At 40.6% G+C, this 24,615-nt stretch overlaps 1 protein-coding gene across 1 annotated transcript in view; it reads right to left on the minus strand.

The window, feature by feature from the left end:
- LOC115477307 (protein transport protein Sec23A) overlaps nucleotides 1-24,615 on the minus strand; it is a 192,416-nt gene that overhangs the window by 127,239 nt on the left and 40,562 nt on the right. Inside the window, exons 7-10 of the mRNA XM_030214093.1 lie at nucleotides 19,200-19,344; nucleotides 10,181-10,339; nucleotides 7,906-8,021; nucleotides 3,974-4,097 (exon numbers count right to left, since the gene is read on the minus strand). Of these exons, the coding sequence (XP_030069953.1) occupies nucleotides 3,974-4,097; nucleotides 7,906-8,021; nucleotides 10,181-10,339; nucleotides 19,200-19,344 (544 nt within the window). The remainder of the gene's footprint in view (nucleotides 1-3,973; nucleotides 4,098-7,905; nucleotides 8,022-10,180; nucleotides 10,340-19,199; nucleotides 19,345-24,615) is intronic.

The following is a 24,615-nucleotide window of genomic DNA, read 5'->3' on the forward strand; positions in this document are numbered from 1 at the left end:
CGAGGACTAGCAAAGGACTTTGCTAGGAAGATTCCGATTGGAGGGGCTGCCGAGGACGTCACCCATCAGTGAGAACAAGCAGCCTGCTTGTCCTCGGAGAAAGACTGCTATATGATTTTGAAGGTAAGAAATAAAAGCTCTAGGTAAAGGTACAGGCAAGACTTGAAATAAATATAAGAGCATAGGTAAAAGACTAATTTTTATAGCGGCTATTTGACCGAACCAGGAAAGGGACAAGCGATCCCATCAAGGTCAAGCTTTAATTCACGCAATAATGCAGGAGTGGAGGAGTAGCCTAGTGGTTAGTGCAGCGTACTTTGATCCTGGGGAACTGGGTTAGATTCCCACTGCAGCTCCCTGTGACTCTGGGCAAGTCACTTAACCCTCCATTGCCCCTCCATTGCCCCAGGTACAAATAAGTACCTGTATATACTATGTAAACCGCTTTGAATGTAGTTGCAAAACCCACAGAAAGGTGGTATATCAATTCCCACCCCACCCCCCTCATAATTTGCCTGAAACAAACCAGAATAGTCAGTGGATATGTCAACACTCAAATATTTAATTTTATTGGCCAGCGAATAAATAAATAAATGATTGCTGAAGAGTCTGTTGAAGAGCACTATCCAAATTAACATTAACAGCTTCAGACTTACTCATGTTAACTTTAAATCCTGATACTGTAGAGTACCTTTGCAAGAGAGAGAGGAGTTTTGGAAATGAAGCAAGGGGATTAGTAAGCAATAGATCACCTGCAAAAAGCTCACTTTTGTATTCAATATCAACCACACAAATTCCACGAACATCCAGACTGGTTCCATCACCATTGCAAAAAGGAGAGGAGTCCCCCTGCTCAACTCAAACTGCTGATAATTACCCACTTTAATTCACATGCAGACCCATGGCTTAGAGTAGAATGCAAAGATCCAGGCCCAAAAATGGAAGCCCAGATCAAATTTGGACAGAACTGTATCCATAAAAGGCCAATGGACACGGTCAAAGACCTTTTCAGCATCAATGAAGGTAGGATTGCAGCGAGCCTACTGGCAAAAACCTTTGCCAATTTTTTTTCAAACTTGCTTACCTGGTTTATAAAGGCCTTTATGGCTTATGCCTGAAGACAACAACTCAATGTTTAACGTTGTCGGGCAATGGATTTAATTCAAGAAAGTCTGTCCTTAAATTTTCCTTCTATGACGAATGTGAATTATAAACTAATCTGGGAACATTTATTTATTTTTCAATGCTTTAAAATTTGGAATAGTATTCTGATTCATTTAAGCTGTAGTCCATCCTATATTTTATTTAGAAAAGCTCTTAAAACTTAATTGTTTTCAAGGCAAAGGTTGGATTACATTTTAATGTAGAATGAAATTACATGGAAATACTTTTAATACAAATAGAAGGAAATATTTTTTCACCAAAGAATAGTTAAGCTCTGGAATTTGCTGCTGGAGGATGGGGTAAGAGCAGTTAGCGTATATGGGTTTAAAAAAGGTTCGGAAATGTTCCTGGAGGAAAACTCCAAAGTCTGTTATGGACATGGGGGAATTCACTGCTTGCCCTGGGAATGGCAGCATAGCATGTTGCTACTAATTGGGTTTCTGCCAGGTACTGTGTCATTTACTATGTTACTATGTATCTAAACATTTGTTTAGTACCTAAGTAGTATCTGTGGAGTTCAGGAGATATAGAGGGGCATAATTGAACGAAAACGCCTATCTCCATGGGCGTTTATCTCCGAGAACGGGTCCGTGAAGGGGCGGACCGAACCGTATTTTGGGAAAAAATAGACGCCCATGTTTTATTCAACAATGTGTGAGCTGGGCGTTTTTGTTATTCAGCGATAATAGAAAATGAAAGCGCCCAGCTCAAAAACGAATAAATCCAAGACATTTATTCGTGGGAGGGGCCAGGATTCGTAGTGCACTGGTCCCCCTCACATGCCAGGACATCAACCGGGCACCCTAGGGGGCACTTTTACAAAACCAAAAAAACAGGTAAAAGAGCTCCCAGGTGCATAGCACCCTTCCCTTGTGTGTTGAGCCCCCCAAATCCCCCTCAAAACCCACTGCCCACAAGTCTACACCATTACTATAGCCCTAAGGGGTGAAGGGGGGCACCTACATGTGGGTACAGTGGGTTTGGGGGGGTTGGACGACTAATAAGCATTAAGCAGCACAATTGTAACAGGTAGGGGGGATGGGCCTGGGTCCACCTGCCTGAAGTCCACTGCACCCCCTAACAACTCCTCCAGTGACCTGCATACTGCTGCCAGGGAGCTGGGTATGACATTTGAGGGTGAAAATAAAAATGTGTGAAACATCATTTTTTTGTGGTGGGAGGGGGTTAGTGACCACTGGGGGAGTCAGGGGAGGTCATCCCCGATTCCCTCCAGTGGTCATCTGGTCATTTAGGGCACTTTTTGGGGCCTTATTCGTGAAAAAACAGAGTCCAGGAAAAGTGTCCTAAATTCTAGCTAAAAACGCATACTTTTTTCCCATCATCAGTGAAATGTGCCCATCTTTGTTCGGCAGATAACCACGCCCCAGTTCCGCCTTCGCCACACCTCTGACACGCCCCCATAAACTTTGTCCGCATCCGCTACGGAGTGCAGTTGAAAACGTCCAAAAATCGGCTTTCGATTATACCGCTTTATTCGTTTTTGTGAGATAAACGTCCATCTCCCGATTTAGGTCGGAACTTGGGCGTTTTTCTCGTTCGATTATAAGCAGGATAGCTGCTCACAGGTTATGAAATGTAACTGTTCACAGGGTCTCAGAAAAAGAGAACCTTCTCTTTCCACTCCCTTATCTGAGACTAAAAAATTACCTTACAGCTTAAGCTAACAGCCTTTGGGAGGAAAAAGGAAACTATCAGTTCTGTAACAACTTTACAAACAAGACAGTCACCACCTGCTGGCCAAACAAAGGAAATGCACATCATAAACAACAGCTATACAATTTACAAGCAGGAAAATTCCCTGTTTTGCCACTGTAACAAAGTAAAGAGGACTGTGGGGAAGGTGGAAAGGAGAGAGGGAGATGAAAGATGAACGGAGCACCCGTTGCTGGCAGAAGGCAGCTGTATTTTATGTAAAATAACATACATATATGAGGGTTTTTTTTTTTTTAAAGATACACAATTTAGGCACATTATATACATACAAATACAGTAGACTAAGGTGAAAAGTTACCAAAGAAGGAACAATTGAAACAACATTTCAAAACTTAAAAGCTTAGTTGCCATATCCAAGGACAGTATACTGAAAATGATAAAGAAAATTTATTGGGACAGCTTTGTTACATGTCTATCCAGCAAAGCAAAAGAAACAAAACTGAAAAAACCACTGTCTGTGGGAAGGGCTACACATGCTCAGAACTATCCAGGTGAGGAAGGACAAAAACAGTGACTGAATTTAAAAAAAGCATGTGGGATAAAAATAGAGGATCCCTATATAAAATGAGGATGGATTCAAACCAAAATTACTGTAAGTGACCTTCCCACATTAAACACAGTGGGGTGTAACCTGCAAAAGTAGCAGATACAACTCTGGCCACCTTGTTGACAGACTGGATAAACCACACAGATCTTTATCTGTCATTTAATACATTACTTTGAACTGTGAAAAAGCAGTTTATCCTAGCATCGACAGATGTTACCCACTTATGTGCTCAACTCAAATCTGTTTGTTGACCAAAAAAATTGAGAATATTTACACAGTGATTTGGGGGGGGGGGGGGGCAGTTAAATGGGCTTTTTTTTTTAATTGAGAAGGTATTGATCAGAGTCACTACTGTAGTTTAAGACAATGCAATCACAGTGTTTGAGAGTTTGCTCTTACGCTTGAAGTCTTATTGATGGCTTTTGTACTGGCATTTCTCTGAAAAAAGTTTTATAACCGTCTCCAACACAATTTCAGTTTTATCTCATGGACCTAAAGGTTGGCTCTATACCCTGTATTCTCTCTTACCTTTATTTCCAATGTTCCTCCAAAAGCCATTTTGAAGTGTCCTTGAGCATCTTTTGTAAAAACTCTCTGAAACGTCTGCTTGAATAAGGAAGTGTTGAAAGAATCTCCCATCACCATATAACCTCTGAAAGTTTCATAAAATGATAAGAACACTGTGTAAGACACAAAAAGATATGCACAGCAAATCTATAACCAGACACATGGTAATACATATAAAAGGGTTTGAATAAGCACAGCCATAAAACTTGTGAGAAGTTGCACCAATTGTCCAGCGTTTCTGAAAGGACTTGGATGCAACCTTGCTACTGTGGAACCTGATGAACAAGATGGATAGTTTGTTTGTTTTTTATCTTTCAGAGAGGATTAGCCACCTTTAATATCATAAGAAGACCTAAAAACATTCAAAAAAGGAAAATCTTTGCCCTGATCTGCACATTCCCCTTGGAGGATGCTGGAAGATAGATTGCTTGGTTTAAATGGAAGAGAGATGCCACTTTAGGCAAGAAGGAAATGAGAAAATGTGACCAGCTCCTGGGAGAAAACCACACAGGATCTCTATAAGACAGAGACTATAGCTCAAAGATATGTCATGCAGAACACCTGTCCACTAGAAAGGCCATCTTTCACCACCTGCTGGAGAAAGAACACAGGTAAGTGCTCGTTCTGCACAACTTCTTGTAGAAGTGATATTTCTCTCTCTCCATCTACTGGTAGAGTGACATAAAACTCACATGGCTGGATTGGACTAGCAGGATAAGAAGTGGAAAATTATTTTTTACTATCAGTCTTACCTTCTTCGACAAGCTCAAGAAAACAAAACTTCAGAAAAGTGACCATGGATACAAAATACAATGAAGCACTGACACCAAAAATTACAGTCAGTTTTCAAGGAGAACAATTGCTCACAGCAATTATAGAGTAATTTATTTAATAAGTTTTAATTAGCACTATAGCAAATTTTACTGATTTCAATCAAGCGTATAATCAAAAGCTTTGTCCCCAATATTCTCAGAGGATTTTCTTAAACGTAGGTCTTCTAAATTATTTTAACTTTGAGAGCCTCAGAACAAATGTGTAGGTGAAGATTTTGCAACCCCTAGTATGCATGCTACATGGTACCACATGAAGCCCTTGCTCCCATCATGCATTTACTTCCTTTAGTCTGATGGATTTCAACATTCACAGGTTGGCTGTAGTTAACCTTGCAATGCACAAGATCATCATAGTCAGTATACATTTTTTAAAGTATTTTTGGCATCAGCATACTTCATATCAGTGTGACGAACAAGATGGCAATTGTATGATAACTCTTCAGCAGAGGGGTCCTGACAAAGATAAATTACTGCCCAAATAACATCAGAGGCCCTTCTGCAGTATTTCAGTGGTTTTTTTCCTTTTGGGGGGGGGAGGGGGCACATTGGGCCAATTTCCATTCTCCTTTGCAGGGTAGGGATGGTTCTGTTGAAGGTTGCCTTCCTTACCCTCCAACAGGCAAGGGTCTGTGCAATATCTTTAGGAGACCATGCAGGAAGTTGCCAAATGCATATGCAGAATAAAGGCTCCAGATGAGTAACTAAAATCATTGTTTTGTGAATGTCAAATAGATCTGTAAAAAAACAGTGATTTCATTAGGTAACCAATAACAAACATTCATGACCAGCAGCTATTTCTTTCAGTATTTTTCTCAGTAGCAAACCTGACACTTCTTACGGTTACAAAATTACAGAAAATAATGGTGGTTAAAATTCCAACTAATGTACTAATCTTCTTTAGTAGGTGTCCTATAAAAATAGACAAGTAGTGGAGGAGTGGCCTAGTGGTTAGGGTGGTGAACTTTGGTCCTGGGGAACTGAGTTCAATTCCCACTTCAGGCACAGGCAGCTCCTTGTGACTCTGGGCAAGTCACTTAACCCTCCATTACCCCAGGTACAAATAAGTACCTGCATATAATATGTAAGCCACATTGAGCCTGCCATGAGTGGGAAAGCGCAGGGTACAAATGTAACAAAAATAAAATAAATAAAATATACCATCCAACTTTATAAACTCTGCTACTAGAGAAATGGGAACTGAATTTGCATGTTTCTCCATGACTTGGCCAAAGGGAGCACTCTGAATATATGCGATATTGAAAAAGAAGTGTAGGCTGCAGTAAACCAGTCATGGTCAGAACCAAAATAGCTGTCATTTGTGGCAACCTGTGGGAACTTCACCACATGATTAAAGTGTGTCCTGTTTAATGTGAACCCCATTTTATCCATTAGAACTTAGTCACTAATACACACAATGTTCCCTATTCACTAACACAGGCACATTCTAAAAAGGGTGGACTATGATGCACAATTAGTGATAAATGAAGTTAAAATTGCAAAAACAAAAGATGCTTTTAGAAGACAAAGTTAAGGCACCAACAAAGCAAGGGCATAACTTTAAAAAAAAAAGTTAAAATCAAAACTGTCATTGTCTGATTCTATGTATTTTCTTCCTTTAAAATTAAAAGGAAAAAAAAACAAACTTCATTTTGAATTATTAAAAAAAAAAAGTTACAATAGTTGAACTAATTATTTTATACTGTCTTGATGGCTGCCCTCAAAAAGGAGATTAAGCAAAAACAAATTAACCAAATTGAACATTTAAAATTTACCCAGAATCTAGATTAGCATTCCGGCAGGGTTGAGGGGTGGGGGGGGGGGGGGGCTCATGAGGGGTGTCAGTTCCTTGCTTGGAGTTCAGAGGATCATCAGAGTACAGGGCCTCCAAATACTGACTGTGGTTGATTTTGGGGGACTGGAGAGAGGGAGATTCTAGGGAAATTAGGGGCTTTTGGGGTAGAGAATGTAGTAATAAGTGTTAGTTTATATAAAATACAGTATCACGTTGGTATGTTTTCAATATTAATTCTTTTAATAAAAATTGTTTCAACATAAAATTTACCCAAAAAGAATTAACTTTTTCTTCAACAGCTGCATCTGGTAGCCTAATAGTTACAATCACTCAGAGACCTGAGTTCAAACCCTGGTTATGTCATTGCCACTACTATGGGATAATTACTTTTTACCTTTTCATGTTTGGGTTATTTACTAAACAGCTAATGTGCACTATTTGTAGCAGGGTTCACGTTATGCAACAAGCCCAGTGGTACATATTTGTGCAACTCAAAAAAACTCTCTTTAATTTACATACACTCAGCTGCATGTGTAAACACCAATACCTGTTAAGCAGAATCCTACCAAACCTTTTATTTTATATTTAGTTTATGCATTTTCAGTACTAGTTCATGGCCAGTTACATTCAGCGACACTTCTCAGGGGTAGCCCTCATACTCTGGAACTCACTCTCAAAAGGGCTATGCCTAACTCAAGATTATCTCTACTTCAGAAAGCAGGTGAAAGCCTAACTCATCTCCCAAGCTTTTAATGCATGTGGTGACTTAACTATCCATGCACTCTACAACTAGACTAGCTTGTTGTAGGCCTTCTTTTCTCTATATTGATTTGAACTGTAAATCACGTTGGCCAGTATTCTGCAGTAAAGGTAGCATAGCAAATATAAATAAACTAAAGAACAAGAACAATTGTAAGCTATGTCAAGCTATATCTGGTGTACACTGCCTTATCAGAATCTGTTCATAAAGATGGTTAACAAATCCCAATAAATAAAATGAAGTATACTAGATACTTCTCTGTCCCCAAAGATCTTACAATATAATTTTGTACTTGAAGCAATGGAAGGTTAAGCAATTTGCTGAAAGTCACAAGAAGCATCGGTGGGGATTTGGACCCTGGCTTACCTAGCAGCTCACTGCTCTATTAGGCTACTCCTTCACTCTTGAGTTTTATTTAAAAAATGGTAAGTTAAACTTGTTAGCTGAGTAAAACTAAAATCAGCACAATAATGAAAATTAGGATTTGAAACAAACTTAATGGCATTACCCCGTATAATTGGGACAGCACTTCATTTCCAGGAGACCTGTCTGGTCTAATGCACAGGCACAGATGTCAATAACATGACCAGTGTTAGCTGCACGATTAGCCAAAGCTTCAAAATGCTAAACAAAAACAAAAAATACAAACATATTAAAACATTTGTATTTGCATCTTATACTGTAATCAGAACTGTCCGTAGGTCTTATCCTCCAGAACACTTTACTTTTATAAAAATTTCAGCCATGAAATAAATATTACTTGCTATAAAGTGTATGAGGTACCTTAACTCTAGTACTTATAGCCTAGTACCCAATTCAGATATGATCCCTAAAAAACACTAATGTGTGTTTGATGGTAGAGAAAAGGGTCATATTTAATACAACAAAGAATTAAGTTTCAAAATGTTTGCACTGAGACAGTATGCAAATAACTATAGCCCTTGGATTTTGCACCAATGTTCAAAGTGAAAATAATACATATTTCTCTTTCAAATGCACCATGGGTACAAAATAAAAAACAGCAGATACTTGTTCCTGTTTTTTCTGTGGGTATTCCTTTAACTGGAAACAACAGAGTTGAAAAGGAAAAGTACAACACACTATTCCACAACTCCCACCTCCAAGAATACCTCCTCTGAAAAGCAAAGGCCCCAGCAGCTAGCCTTAATTTAAAAAAAAAAACTACATGATAATGATTATGATGAACAAAAAAGCATTTACAATTTTATATTTCAACGGTTTTTATTGATGATGTACCACGTCAAACAAAACCAATAAAGTCAAACATTTTGTAAACATTCAGTCATGTCATAATTGTACATGTGCATCTAGTCTAACATCATCATCATTATTTTACATATATATAGTGCCCACCCATATTAGCTCTGGGACCACCCAAAATCTCAGGTCTGGCTACGCCACTGCCTCCCCCTTATTGCCCCAGTGGTCACTAACCTGCCACACTCAAAAAACATCTTTAAAAATATGTCCTGCCAGCCTCAAATGTCATACTCGGGTCCATCACAGCAGTATGCAGGTCCCTGGAGCAGTTTTAGTGGGTGCAGTGCACTTCAGGCAGGCGGACCCAGCCCCATTCCCCCCCCCCCCCACCTGTTACACTTGTGGTGGTAAATGTGAGCCCTCCAAAGCCCACCACAAACCTACTGTACCCACATCTAGGTGCCCCCCTTCACCTGTAAGGGCTATGGTAGTGGTGTACAGTTGGGGGTAGTAGGTTTTTTTTTTTTTGGGGGGGGGGTTGGGGGGCTAAGGGAGCTATGTACCTGGGAGCAATTTATGAAGTCCACTGCGGTGCCCCCTAGGGTGCCCGGTTGGTGTCCTGGAATGTCAGGGGGACCAGTGCACTACGAATGCTGGCTCCTCCCATGACCAAAGGGCTTGCATTTGGTCATTTCTGAGATGGGCGTCCTTGGTTTCCATTATCGCCGAAAATCAGGGATGACCATCTCTAAGGACGATCTAAATTTCAAGATTTGGGCGTCCCCGACCGTATTATCAAAACGAAAGATGGACGTCCATCTTTTTTCGATAATACGGGTTTCCCTGCCCCTCCATTGGGACGTTTTCCGAGGACGTCCTCAGCAAAACTTGGGCGTCCCTTTCGATTATGCCCCTCCAAGTGTGCAAAAATTACTGTAAAACTAACACATTTTGCAGTGTGCCTTTTCTCACTAACCACGTTAGGTTTAAACACCCTTTAGTAAAGGTCTTGTAAGGTAGTTAGCACACATCTGTTATAAAAGGTCAACAGCAAGAACATAAATTGACTGTACAGAAAAAAATAAATACATTTACAAAGACACCATTAAGGGGTCAGATCACTAAAACCCCTGTTTACAAAGCTGTGCAGCAATGCCGACACAGCCCTTTACTGCACCGGCAGCTGCTAGAACAGCTTTGTAAACAAGGGATACGTTATTTTTCCTATTCAGAGTTTATATTAAATTCTGATTAACTAGATCTTTCAGGCTTTATTAACTATATTTATGAATTTAACCAGACTTTTGTTTTTCAATTTTAACCAAATTTACTAGGAATTTGTGGCATTTTATTTTAACGACACCGTTTAAGTAAAAATGTATCACAAATTGTTTAAACAGCAAACACAAAGGAGTATGTATACTTGCTGTCATTATTAGGTTTCAAGTTGTAATAAACAATATAAAAATATTATAGTCATGAAATTATTTCCATTGTCCTACACCAGGTGATTTTCTTCACAAAATAAATAAATAAATAAAAATAAAGTCCAAACTTATTACCTTTGTTGCCTTTTTAACAAATTTAGCATTATCCTTTTCAATGTCATGCCATGACCTGATAGGTGTCTTAAGTTCATCACCTACAACCATTCCCGGGCCCTGAGTTGCTGGTCCTCCAATAAACATCATTATACGAGCCCCAGTATTAGGAAAAGTGCACTGTGAACAAAAACATATATATGTGTAAGTCTCCTAAATATATGCAGAATTTTTTGTTATATAAATCCTTACAACATATAACCAAATAAAACATGTAATACTGATCACCGTCACTCAAGCTTTGGAACATGTGGTTCACTGTCTCTTCTCCTCCTCAACAACTGGAGGTATAATAGTGAGGGTAAATTCTTGTGTGGAGAAGTAGTCTAATGGTTAGTGAAGTGGCCTGAGAACCAGGGGAACCAGGTTTGATTTCCACTGCAGCTCCTTGTGACACTGGGCAAGTCACTTAACTCTCCATTGGCCCAGGTACAAAGTAAATACTGTATATAAATGTAAACCACTTTGAATATAACCACAGAAAGGTGGTATAGCGAAACAGAGGACTTTCATGCTTGTGATTTCTAATGTTGCTTTATGACACTTTATCCCTTTCATGGTATTTTCCGTTTGGCCAGCAGGTGGTATCTGTCCTCTGCATTATAACTGTAGCAGAGGTCTGTTTTCCTTTTAGCTTACCTTCCCCAAAGAAAATAGGAAAACCCCCGAGGGGAAAAGTAACCTGCAATGCCACTGGCCAAACACCCTTAGGGCTAATGCTCTGTGGCCTGATTGGCCCTGAAGCCCAAGATCTAGCCCAGAAGGTACTGGAATTCTCCAGTCTCAGAGTGGGAGGGTGGAGGGGGTAGACCTCTGCACTGAGACCTTGTTCAAATCATGTGAGCAGTTACTTTTCCTGATCTCCCCAAGTACTACTTAGGTAGTAAAAAAGTGTTGACATATGTTTAATATTGAATCCTTGCTATTTTACACATTACTGTTTGCTGTTTAATACTTTTACAGTTCACTGTTCTATTTTTTTGTGATAATAAACCTATTAGTTTATTAGCTCTGCTGTCCTGGACTAAGAACCCTGGCAATTTGTGTTCTTGGTCTGCGACTGCTTTCAGGGAACTGTGGGACCCCTAGGATTGTGGCCCTAGTGTCCCTAGAAACCACCGGAGAAACACCTTGCAGGTGAGAGACTCGCCCAGAGGCAAGAGGGACCTAAGCAGGCGGGTAGAGGTTATGCCAGTGTATGCACATGTACGCAGAAGCAAAAAGGCTTGGGTAGAGCTGGGTAGGATCCTCCAGGTGGCCATAGGGTTAACCCAAGGTGGGGAGCTAGAGGTAGTGCTGAGGCATTAAATGACAGGTGGTATATCACATCCCTTTCCATCAGAGTAATCCAAGGCTCAAATGGAACAGTTAGAACAGGATTATTCTGCCCTATCTCCTTTTACATGACAATGCAAATAGACAGTTCTCAGATTCCCAGAAGAAATGTGAGGAGGAAGTTCCAATATAAAACAGAGACAAAAACAAAAGACAGTAAAATACTACAGAAGAAAAGAAAAATGAAAAAAAGTATAAAAAGAAACAGAACAAAAAAAATAGGTTGAAAACTTTTGGAATACATATATTGCTATTAATAATGCAATCATATTTGATATACAGAAGGAAGTTCCTAGTTTCTAAGACATAATTAACCAATTTTGCTCAGTGTTCCAAAACTGTTTTAGAAATCTAGAGTAAAAAAAAAAAAAAAGAAAATTGAGCAGGATGCTTGGCTGTTTAAGGAGAGAAATGGCCAGCAGGAAAATTGAGGAGATAATGCCTCTCTATAAGTCTCTAAGACCTCATATAGAGTACTGTGTACAATTCTGGAGACTGCACCTTCAAAAAGATAAACAGGATAGAGTCAGCCCTGAGGGCAGCTACTAAAATGGTCAGTGGTCTTCATCATAAAGCATATGAGGACAAAGATCTCAATATGTATACTTTGGAAGAAAGGCAACAAAGGGGAGACATAATAGAAACAGTTAAATACCATCATGGCACATACACACCGGAGACCAGTCTCTTTCAACTGTAAAGAAGTTATGGAATGAGAGGGAATAGGATGAAGGTTAAAGGGGGCAGACTCAGGAGTAACCTGAGGAAATACGTCCTCAGGGAAAGGGTGGTGAATTTGTTGAACTGCCTCCCAATGGAGGTGGTTGAGACAGACTGTATATGAATTCAAACAAACTTAGGACAAGTGGGTAGGATCTGTAAAGCAGAGGAAGGGACAGTAGATGGCGTGGATGGGCAGACTTGATAGGCCACATAGTCTTTATCAGCCTTCATTTTCTATGTTTCAAGGTACCCAGCTGTACATCCCCAAGCCAAGTAATTTTTTTTACAAGTTAAAAAGTGCAGCATAACAAATCTCTTTACATTCACCCACTGGGACAGATAAAAAAAAATGTGCATAATTGAAGCCTGCTGTCCACAAAAGCAGAGTAATCTTTGGAGCAATTAGGTGCAGCAAGGCACTTGCACATAAACATCAAGAATCCCCATATAGCTGTTTGGAAACTAGGCCATATAGCAAGTGTTAAAATCCAAGGAAAATTGATCTCTAACTAAAATACCTGAAATAGAAATCAAAAAGCCTTCAGTACCATTGACTTAAGCGAGTTCCATCGTACAGTACAGGATCATGCCTTTTATGTGTTATTATGGAAAAATTATGTCTTACCTGACAATTTTCTTTTAGTCCCAAAAAAGATCAGTCTAGAACTACCAGTGTACAGTGATAGAAAAATAAAGTAGTTCTTTGTGATTTGCTTCTTAAGGGTATCATGAAATCCTAGACCTTCGGTATTTAGAATGCCAAAGCAATGGAGCTCATACCTAAAGGTCACTGCATTAAACACTCACTATCAAAAGGCACAATTAATACTGATCAGCTTCAATTGGAGGTCTATGAGCCAAAGGTAGGGAAAACAACTGACACCATGTTGCCCTACAGACATCAGAATCAACTTGCTCCAACAATCCATATAATAATTTGCAACTTTGCTTCCCTAGATGGCTGGCTGGGTTCGTAACTGCATGCTGACGTCAGCTCGCCTCCAGCGCTCCCTTCCCTCTCAGTGTCTCGCCCTCACATAAAGATGAAATGACGACAGAGGAGGGCAGGACGCAGAGGGAAAGCAAGGGAAGGCCGCTGGAGGCAGTGCAAGCCCAGACTGCCGCCGCTGCAACCTCAGTTAAGATGAAAAAGGCAGGGTGGCAGGAAGGACAGAGTCACTGGCCATGGAGGGGAGGGGAGAATCGCTGGACGTGGATGGGATGGGAGAGCAGGGCAGAAGCGAATCACTGGATATTGATGGGATGGGAGGTGGGAGAATCGTTGGACATGGACGGGAGAGCAGGGGAGAGAGGAGAAGCAGAGGGACACTCCAATCTACTGTACATCACAAGAAATGGGAGGGGAGGGCAGGGCAGAGACGAATCGCTGGATATGGATGGGATGGGAGGCGGGGGGAGAATTGCTGAACATCGAGGGGAGGGACACTCCAACGTGGTCTACATCAATAGCCTTGCTAGCGCCCATTTCATATTTTAGAGAAACGGGCTTTTTTGCTTGTATGGTATAGTACAAAGGAAGCATGAGCAGCTGAATTAAAGAAACACGTAGCTTATCTGCTGAGCCATACCAATGGAAATATATTGAATGAAAAGGGTAGATGAGACCCTCTCAGGAGGAGGATCCAAGGAGAACCATTCCACATCAAGCTGTTGAAGATCACCAACTCTTCCTCACTTCAGCAGAGAAAAGGTGGCAAAGACTCTCAAGTCCTTCTGGGAAGAATGCACTCCTGTCAGCAAAACGGCTTGATGTCCTAATACAAGAAAACTAAGTGTGAGAGGAGGGCAGGAAGACAGGTTTGCTTCTGGACTCATCTGTTGGGACTAAAGAAAAGAAAATTATTGGATAAATCAATTTTTCCTTCCTTATCATTCCACAGATCAGTCCAGAACTTGTGAGATGTAAAAAGGCAGCTCCCAAATAGGGTGAGAGTTCATGCATATAAACTCAACCAGTTAAACCGAAGGCATATGGACAAGGAAATAAATACTTCTTTAACAAAGAGGTTGTTGAGCCATAAACACACAGAGATCAAAGCCTACAAACAGAAAGCAGAGAATTATAAGGTATTATAAGGTCCAGCTATCATTTATAGAGAGAGGCTGAATTGCCAGATTTACTGCCAAGATTAAATGTATACAGTGGGGGAAATAAGTATTTGATCCCTTGCTGATTTTGTAAGTTTGCCCACTGACAAAGACATGAGCAGCCCATAATTGAAGGGTAGGTTATTGGTAACAGTGAGAGATAGCACATCACAAATTAAATCCGGAAAATCACATTGTGGAAAGTATATGAATTTATTTGCATTCTGCAGAGGGAAATAAGTATTTGATCCCCCACCAACCAGTAAGAGATCTGGCCCCTACAGACCAGGTAAGATGCTCCAAATCAACTCGTTACCTGCATGACAGACAGCTGTCGGCAATGGTCACCTGTATGAAAGACACCTGTCCACAGACTCAGTGAATCAGTCAGACTCTAACCTCTACAAAATGGCCAAGAGCAAGGAGCTGTCTAAGGATGTCAGGGACAAGATCATACACCTGCACAAGGCTGGAATGGGCTACAAAACCATCAGTAAGACGCTGGGCGAGAAGGAGACAACTGTTGGTGCCATAGTAAGAAAATGGAAGAAGTACAAAATGACTGTCAATCGACAAAGATCTGGGGCTCCACGCAAAATCTCACCTCTTGGGGTATCCTTGATCATGAGGAAGGTTAGAAATCAGCCTACAACTACAAGGGGGGAACTTGTCAATGATCTCAAGGCAGCTGGGACCACTGTCACCACGAAAACCATTGGTAACACATTACGACATAACGGATTGCAATCCTGCAGTGCCCGCAAGGTCCCCCTGCTCCGGAAGGCACATGTGACGGCCCGTCTGAAGTTTGCCAGTGAACACCTGGATGATGCCGAGAGTGATTGGGAGAAGGTGCTGTGGTCAGATGAAACAAAAATTGAGCTCTTTGGCATGAACTCAACTCGCCGTGTTTGGAGGAAGAGAAATGCTGCCTATGACCCAAAGAACACCGTCCCCACTGTCAAGCATGGAGGTGGAAATGTTATGTTTTGGGGGTGTTTCTCTGCTAAGGGCACAGGACTACTTCACCGCATCAATGGGAGAATGGATGGGGCCATGTACCGTACAATTCTGAGTGACAACCTCCTTCCCTCCGCCAGGGCCTTAAAAATGGGTCGTGGCTGGGTCTTCCAGCACGACAATGACCCAAAACATACAGCCAAGGCAACAAAGGAGTGGCTCAGGAAGAAGCACATTAGGGTCATGGAGTGGCCTAGCCAGTCACCAGACCTTAATCCCATTGAAAACTTATGGAGGGAGCTGAAGCTGCGAGTTGCCAAGCGACAGCCCAGAACTCTTAATGATTTAGAGATGATCTGCAAAGAGGAGTGGACCAAAATTCCTCCTGACATGTGTGCAAACCTCATCATCAACTACAGAAGACGTCTGACCGCTGTGCTTGCCAACAAGGGTTTTGCCACCAAGTATTAGGTCTTGTTTGCCAGAGGGATCAAATACTTATTTCCCTCTGCAGAATGCAAATAAATTCATATACTTTCCACAATGTGATTTTCCGGATTTAATTTGTGATGTGCTATCTCTCACTGTTACCAATAACCTACCCTTCAATTATGGGCTGCTCATGTCTTTGTCAGTGGGCAAACTTACAAAATCAGCAAGGGATCAAATACTTATTTCCCCCACTGTAGATACTCCCATGCCAAAGCACCAAAAACAAGAGCCAAGCTAAAAGCCCATTAAAATATAAAAGGTTAGTATATGGTGGAAACCATGATATTGAAGCTCTACTTCAACTGCTAAAGGGAAACCCAGCCTAAAATAGCGAGAAAGAAAAAAAACTAAGCTATCAGAAATTGTGACACCACAACACAGGGGAAACTCTGAGGGTGACAGACTTAGCACCAAGACTGGGCAGCATATACGATATTATAAAGTTGAACTTTAGAAAATACTTAGAATGAGGATGTACTAACACACTGAAGAATCAACATCAATAAGTTTGAACTCCAATGACAGGAGGTAATGAAGTGAAGTACACACCGTGAGGAGAAACTCCACTGACTGCATCACCAAGTCCCGCTACTCTTAAGAATGAAAAGGGTATCTGTGATGAAACAGTGGATTTCTTAGCCTATGAACTGTGGCCCTGATGCACAAAGGCAGCCGTAAAATACAGATGCCTCGCTAAAATTTAGTGAATTGCTAACAGCCAGCGATGCACAAAGGGGATTGTATGCAAATGAACTGCACGGATCCCGCTTTGTGCATCCTCGCTGTTTGCATTTGAAAGCACTGATGCACTGGACCGCCACCTCTTTTTTAAATTTAAATTTACCCTGGTGGTCCAGTGGACTCTGACCCCCCCCCCCCCCCCCCCCCAAATCTTTTTTTAAACTTTTCCTAGTGGTCCAGTGGACCACGACCGCCGGCCCTGTGACCCTGAACCTTTTTCTAAAATTATTCTTGGTGGTCCAGTGGACCAAACCCCTTCCCAGGCACACAACCCTCCCTCCCGCACCAGGCACACACCCCGCCTCTCCCTGTACCTTTACAACATGGTGGAGACAGGAGGGCAGGAGCAAGAGCTCCTCCCTCGGGCCTGCCCGGAACAAAATGGCGATGTTAAGCAGAGCCTTTCAGACAGTGCATTCCAGAGTCTGGAGAAGGCTCGCTTGCAGGTACCACATCTCGTAATGTCTTTTGGAGAGAGTGTGGTTAGTAATAGTCCTTGAGAGGACCTTAGTGTCTTTGACGGTGTGTAGAGGGTCATCCTATTCTTCAGGTACTCAGGGCCATTTCCTTTAAGTGCCTTGAAGATCAGACATAGAGATTTAAATTTAGTCCTGTATTGTACTGGTACCCAATGAAGTTTTGGAAAAAAATGGTGTGATGTAGTCACATCGCTTGCAACCTTCTAAGAGTCTTGCTGCAGCATTTTGAATCAATTGGAGCTGGTGCAGGCCCTTTGTAGTCAGACTGTTGTATAGTGCATTGCAGTAATCCAGTCTTGATGTTATCATGCCATGTACAACTGGGATAAGATTTACCTTCTCGATGTAAGGAGAGAGGCAGCGTAGCTGTGGCAAATAGTAGAAGCAGCTCTTGAAGGTTGCTTGGATTTGGGGAATCAGAGTAAGTTTTGAATCTAACTGTATTCAAAGTTTTCTGACTTGTGATTTGAGGGAGACTTCGTACTTCCCAAAAGAGATTTTGATGTCAGGTATGTATCCACTTGTGCTAGGGACCCAGAGATGCTCTGTTTTACTTGGGTTCAGGCAAAGTTTGTTGTGTTTAGCCCATTCCTGAATTGATGTTACACAGGTAATCAGTTTATTCAAGGCTGTAGGTAATCAGGTAAGTCAGGTTCAATGGATATGAGTAGCTGCACATCATCCGTACAGATGTAGAACCAAGTATCCATTGATCAAATCAGCTCAGCTAGTAGCTTGAGGTAGATACTGAACAGAATAGGTGACAGTATCAATCCATGTAGTACCCCGCAGGTCAGTGCCCATGGTGGCGATCAGTTGCTACCCAACATCATGGATTGTTGTCCAGACTTAGGATGCCACTAGACTTTTTTAAACATCCTCAAAAGCTTAAATTGGCAAAGGAACTCTAGTTATTCGCTATAACAAAAGTGTACGAAACAACTTTTTCCAGAGGCTCCCAATCCCATAGGGGGGGGGAGGGGGTTGAAAAGTTGCAAAGGTGAAACAACTGAAAATTCTGGCAGGCACTGCCATCGCTCTGTGAAGTAATTTCCTCACTAGCTACTAAAAGCAGAAATACATCCAGGAAAAAACACACACACACACACACACACGTGCTGCCACAATATTAAGTATAGAACTATTCACACATAATAAAGGAAAAGTGCCACAATATTAAGCAAGGAACTGTGAAGAAAGGCAGCACAGAGGAAACTGCATCTGAAACATAACACAAACACTAGACAGTCAATGTATATGAAACCAATAACTAGCAAGGAAAGAGTATACTTGCTGTTGGAGAAAGTAGCCTCCTGACTGCCAGTCTTTAGGAAGGAACTCGAAACCAGAGAACAATATTCCATGGTGCTAATAATCTCCAGTAACAAACTCCCCATACTCAACTGGTATCCAGGTAAGAACATGGACCAAGAGTCAGATTCAGATGACTAGTCTTGAAGCAACTCAACCCCACACCTCTTCTAGGGTAGGGAGAGAAACAGTAAAGGGACTTGAAGACCTGCAAGTACTTGCTTTTGTGCATATTTTATTTTAAGATTAGTAGAAATGTTTCTCCAGGAGGCTAAAATATACTAGTCCTAAAGCTATCAAGGCTTAAAAGCCAAGAAATTCCATGAAGCACTATCACCCTTCGCTGGAGACAGAGAAATACTGAAAATCAAGGACAGCACGATACCATTAAGGGGCAAATCCTAAGAACTATTTCTTTCACTGTCTCCATCCACTGGTAGGTTGGCATAACCCACAAGCTCTAGACTGATTTGTGGGACAATAAGGAAATACCGTATTTATAGTCCAATAATCCAAAGTCCTAAATACATAACAGATGTAAAAATACAATTGTAACAATAAACAAGTAGTAACAGCACTAATAAAATGCAGAAAATCATTCCAATTTAATCAGAGGTTAAATACAGTGAGTTATAACGTTCTTGTAGAACAGACCAACAAAATTCAGAAGGGAAAAATAAATGGAAAGAAAAAACTCTGAACATGAAAACAAAAAAACTAATATACATATACAACTCACCAATGACTGACTATCTCAAACATTGAGGAAGGTTTCCTTACAAAAACCAAGCTGCATCAATATAAAAAATATTAAATGCATTTTGTTTTACCTCTAAGAGTCCAACAGCAATAGAAAGAGCCACACCAGAAGAGCGCAAAGGTCTTTTGCCTGGAGGCACAGGCCAAGGATCCCGCTGTAATTCTCCCAAAAGATCTGTCAAATTCATGTCAATTTTCTGCACTGGCTGTAAAAATCTGAACAAAAAGATTGAAAGTCACATTCATTCTGGCTTTAGTATTTTTTGCATTTAATACCCATAGGACGTAACTTAGGTACCATTTATACTGTAAAAAGCTGATTCACATATAGATATGTCATACCAAATAAGCAATATTTCAGAAAAGGCATTAATACGTGGAAAGTGAAGTTGCTTACCTGTGACTGTTGCTCTCCCCTTCTCCATGTAAAACTAAAGGAATTTCTCTCTCATTGGCTTGAAGTGTGCTTCATTAACTGACCAGGAACCACATTATAAAGGTCCTATGCTGGAGGAGTTGCCAATTAGAGCCCCATATTTTATCAGCCCTCTCATGAATCTAGAAACTTGGGGCTGTAGAGATACTGACTTCCCTCCCATGTGCTCATGATAGGCAGAGAAGACACAGAATTTGTTTTTGTTTGTTACATTTGTACCCCACATTTTCCCACCTATTTGCAGGCTCAATGTGGCTTACATAAGTACTGTAGAGGTGTTTGCCAATTTGGTTGATAGCAGATACAAAGTTATATTGTGGTCAGATGAGGTAGGTGTGGATCAGGCATCAAGGGGTCAAAGGAAGTGAAAATTATAAATTGTCCAGTACAATCATTAGTTATGTTGTGTTGCTGGGATTTATGTTGGATCGGTGGGATAGGCCTTTTTGAAGAGGTGAGTTTTTGAGTGATTTCCTGAAGTTGAAGTGGTCACGGATTGTCCTCGCAGCATTTGGGAGTCCATTCCATAGTTGTGCGCTTATGTAGGAGAAGCCAGATGCATAAGTTGTTTTGTATCTTAGTCCTTTACAATTTGGATAATGTAGGTTTAGGTATGATCGTGATGATCTGATTCTGTTTCTGGTTGGTAGATCTATTAGGTCTGTCATGTATCCTGGGACTACGCCGTAGATAATTTTGTGGACCAAAGTGCAGATTTTGAAGATGATCCGTTCTTTGATTGGGAGCCAATGCAACTTTTCTCGTAGGGGTTTAGCACTTTCAAATCGTGTTTTATCATATATCAATCTGGCTGCTGTATTTTGGGCGGTCTGGAGTTTCTTTGTGAGTTGTACTTTACATCCCGCGTAGATTCCGTTACAGTAATCTGCATGGCTTAGGACCATTGATTGTATTAGGTTTCGAAAAGTTTCCCTCGGGAAGAAAGGTTTTATTTGTTTGAGTGTCCACATTGCATAGAACATTTTCTTTATTACAGTATTTACTTGGTTCTCAAGTGTAAGGTTGCGATCGAGTGTGACGCCGAGTATTTTTAAGCTATCTGAAGTAGGGAGTGTGTGTCCTGGGGTGCTTATAGTTGCGGGTTTGTACTTGTTGTTTTGTGATGAGAGGATGAGACAGTGTGTTTTTTCAGTGTTCAGTTTCAATTGGAATGAGTTTGCCCAGGAGTCCATAATGTTGAGGCCATCATTAATTTCATTGGTTATTTCTGTCAAGTCCTGTCTGAAGGGAATGTAGATTGTAACGTCATCTGCATAGATGAATGGGTTGAGACCTCGATTGGACAAGGATTTTGCCAGTGGGATCATCATCATGTTGAAGAGTATTGGTGATAATGGTGATCCTTGAGGTACTCCGCAGGCTGCTTTCCACGGTAGTGATATGTTTGAGTTTGATGTTACTTGGTATGTTCTAGTGGTTAGAAAGCCCTTGATCCAGTTAAGTACGTTTCCATCAATCCCAAAGTGGCCAAGGAGTCTCAGTAGTATGTTGTGATTACCATGTCTAATGCGCTCGGACATGTCAAAATTGGAGGAGAAGTGTGCTTTTACCTATGGCTATTTCCTGCTTGAATTTGGCCAGGAGAGTGACTAAAACAGTTTCAGTGCTATGGTGGGAGCGGAATCCTGATTGTGAATAGTGCAGTATTGAGAACTTGTCCAAGTAATCCGTAAGCTGTTTGGTCACCAAGCTCTCCATCAATTTTACTACTAGAGGGATAGACGCAACTGGTCTATAGTTGGTGAGATCATTTGTTTTTTTTTCTTGGTGTCTTTAGGTATTGGGTAAGTAGGATGTTGCTATATTCCTTGGGGAAGGAACCTTGTTGTAACATGAAGTTTAGGTAGGATGTGAGGTCTTCTATGAATCGGTTGGGGGTGTATTTAAGTAGATGGGATCTTGCCAGGTACTTGTGACCTGGATTGGCTATTGCTGGAAACAGGGCACTGGGCTTGATGGACCTGCGATATATACCAGTATGTTATGTTCAATGTTCTGAAACAAAGGATCATGATATGAAGCTCTAAGGATAGACTGAGGAGAAACCTCAGAAAAATATCTTCTCACAGAAATTGTGGTAAAATATGGAATATCCTCTTGGAGTGGGAGATGGTGGCAACTAAAACAATAGCAAGTTTAAGAGAACGAGATAGCAGCTGAGATCTCCTATGCTTAACAATGGAAAGAACAGAAGATATGATCTAGCAAGGACTTGACCATACGGAAATATTCAACTATTGAACAGGATATCTGCACAGCAGGTTCCACCTAGTCTCAAGCTGTTATCTCAACAACCCCACCTACCCCCCCCCCCCCACACACACACACACACTTAATGGAGAGCTTCACATAATAACGTTATGCTCTATGCATCATAACACCAAAGGCAGTTAAATAGGTTCATGCAAGAATCACTGAGACCACCACTTTTTTGATACCCAATGGTGTTTCCCCATAGCCTGGACTTCAACTTCCAAGAACAAAAGAGATCTTCTAACCTTACAGTTGTAGAGGTTTTTAAACATTCATTCATGTGCCCAAATTGTTGGAATAAGAGTACTTATGTTGTAGTAACTAAACATGAGCAAAAGATGCTTCTGGTATTTAAAATAGCATCAATGAATCTCTCTCTTGTTCCAAATGGTAAATTTCCTTTAAAAAGCACCAGATGCAAAAATACCAAAGATAACTTTAAATTTTTAGAGACCAGCTAGGAAAGTTCTATTACAACCCAAGACAACAGCACCTTCAACACTGTACAGGTGAAGTTATGCAATACTTCTTAAATAAAAATTGGTTCCAAGTCTCATCCTAAACACATAACAGGCTATTACTTAAAAGAGAGGGCCTAGCAAAGGGAACAGCAGCGTCTCATCTGGATACGCTTTTTTTTGTTTTAAAGTATTTTATTTATTATTTTATTTATTGCACTTGTATCCCACATTTTCCCACCTATTTGCAGGCTCAATGTGGCTTACAAAGATCTGTTATGGCATCGCCGTAACAGAGGAGAAATACAATTGGTGTTACAGAGTGATAAAAGAGGACAGGAGGATCAGGTTAAGTAGCTATACCGTGAGACATTTTGAGTACAGGAGTGAAAAGGGTTGTGATCTAGTCATTATGGGTTCTCGTGGTAAGCTTTATTAAAGAGATAGGTTTTCAAAGTTTTGCACAAGGTATTTAGTTCGTTGATCGTTTTCAAGTGGGTTGGTAGTGCATTCCACATCTTCGGGCCCATGTAAGAGAAGCTGGACGTATGTGTTAGTTTATATTTGACCCCTTTACAGCTGGGGAAGTGTAGGTTGAGAAAGGTGCGGGAGGATCGTTTAGCGTTTCTGGGTGGAAGGTCCACGAGGTCTAGCATGTAGGTCGGGCGTCTCCATAAATGATTTTATGAATAATCGTGCATATCTTGAATGTAGTACGGTTTATTTTTCAAATTTATAACCCAACCTTTCCAACTGCTGAAAGCAGAAAACAGACATTTGGGAAACACAAAATTATAAAATATGGGTCATCATTGTGACACAAATGACAACAAATAAAAATATAAACAAAAAAGCCCATATTTGTCCCAATCAATTTGCCCAGTTATTATTATCGCTAAGGATACATCCCAGATGTCAGCCACAAAGTGTAACCACCTACAAGATCTCTCCTTACCCAGGACAGTCTTTTCTTATCTTCCTCCATTGTATTCTACCATCTTGGGTTGGAAAACACACAAGATCCTCGTAAAGGTCCACTCCTTCACTCACCCTTCATATGTCTAACAAGATTCTGCATAATCTAAATAGCCACAGTTCAGCTGACATTTATTACTCTTCTATATTAAGCTGGGTTGGGACAAGGTAGTTGTGCTTTAATTCAATAAGAAGCATTGTAAGTAGTATATTATGCCATACTTTGTATTGCTATTTGAATATTTTTACTGTCATAATTGTCTATTGCTCATGTTTGATTTATTCTTACTGTACACCACCTTGAGTGAATCCCTTCAATAAGGTGGTAAATAAATCCTAATATATAAATAATAAATACATATGACAATTGTACAAATATGGTATACTTTGTCGAGCGTAGATGACATTCTTTGAAAACCAGGGCCCCAACATTGAAAGGCACTTATCAAAAAATAGGCTCTAGGTGGCCCTTTCTGAGGATTTACAGCAACACTATATGATAGTACCACTGAATCTTTATGGATTGCATCAACACTATCTGGATAATGCTGAGGCACTGTGTGGGCATTCTATCCATCTTTATAAATACTCAGTTCACTGTTTGTATAAAATGAGGTCAGCAAAAAGGCTGCCCTATCTTCATCTGAATAGTGAGGTATAGTGCACTGAATATCACCACTCTCCATACAGCACTGACACTGTCTGTTCTATACGTATATTTGGCGCTGTTTGCTATCTGTATAGTGATGCTGAATATACGTAAATAATTTAAATACTGACATATGAATTTCGATTAGTGAGTGTTTTTGCTTTTTTGAGGCTTTTACATCAGCAAACCAGTCCCATTAACCAAACAAAAACTCAAACTATTTTTTTTCCAAAGTTTTTTCAGGTAGTGGCTTTTTACTACATAATTATACTTCACAGGCATCACTGCACAAATCCACAATGGATCAAAAGGGCAGGATGCAAACCTTAACATTATAAACAGCAACTACCATTAGTCACTTGCCAACGCAACACAATAAGGTATATTATGACAATAGACCTCTTAGCAGGTCACAGCTACTAATGCACCAACTATTCCTCTTAATCTTGAAGGGTAGTCCATCGATAAATAAATATCAACACAGAGACAGCATGGAAGTGAACAACATAAATGAATATTACAATAAATAAAAACCATGAAGTACAAATTAGTTATATATTGTTGTGCTAACTCAAAACAGATAAGCAGCAAGGACACAGGATATTGCTATTCATTGAGAACTCCCCATGTATGAGGGAAACTGATGTAATCATAAAAGGCCTGAGAAGACCTGGATAAAAAGTCAGGTCTTCAAC

This window comes from Microcaecilia unicolor, chromosome 9 (assembly GCF_901765095.1).
Source record: "Microcaecilia unicolor chromosome 9, aMicUni1.1, whole genome shotgun sequence".
NCBI lineage: Eukaryota > Metazoa > Chordata > Amphibia > Gymnophiona > Siphonopidae > Microcaecilia > Microcaecilia unicolor.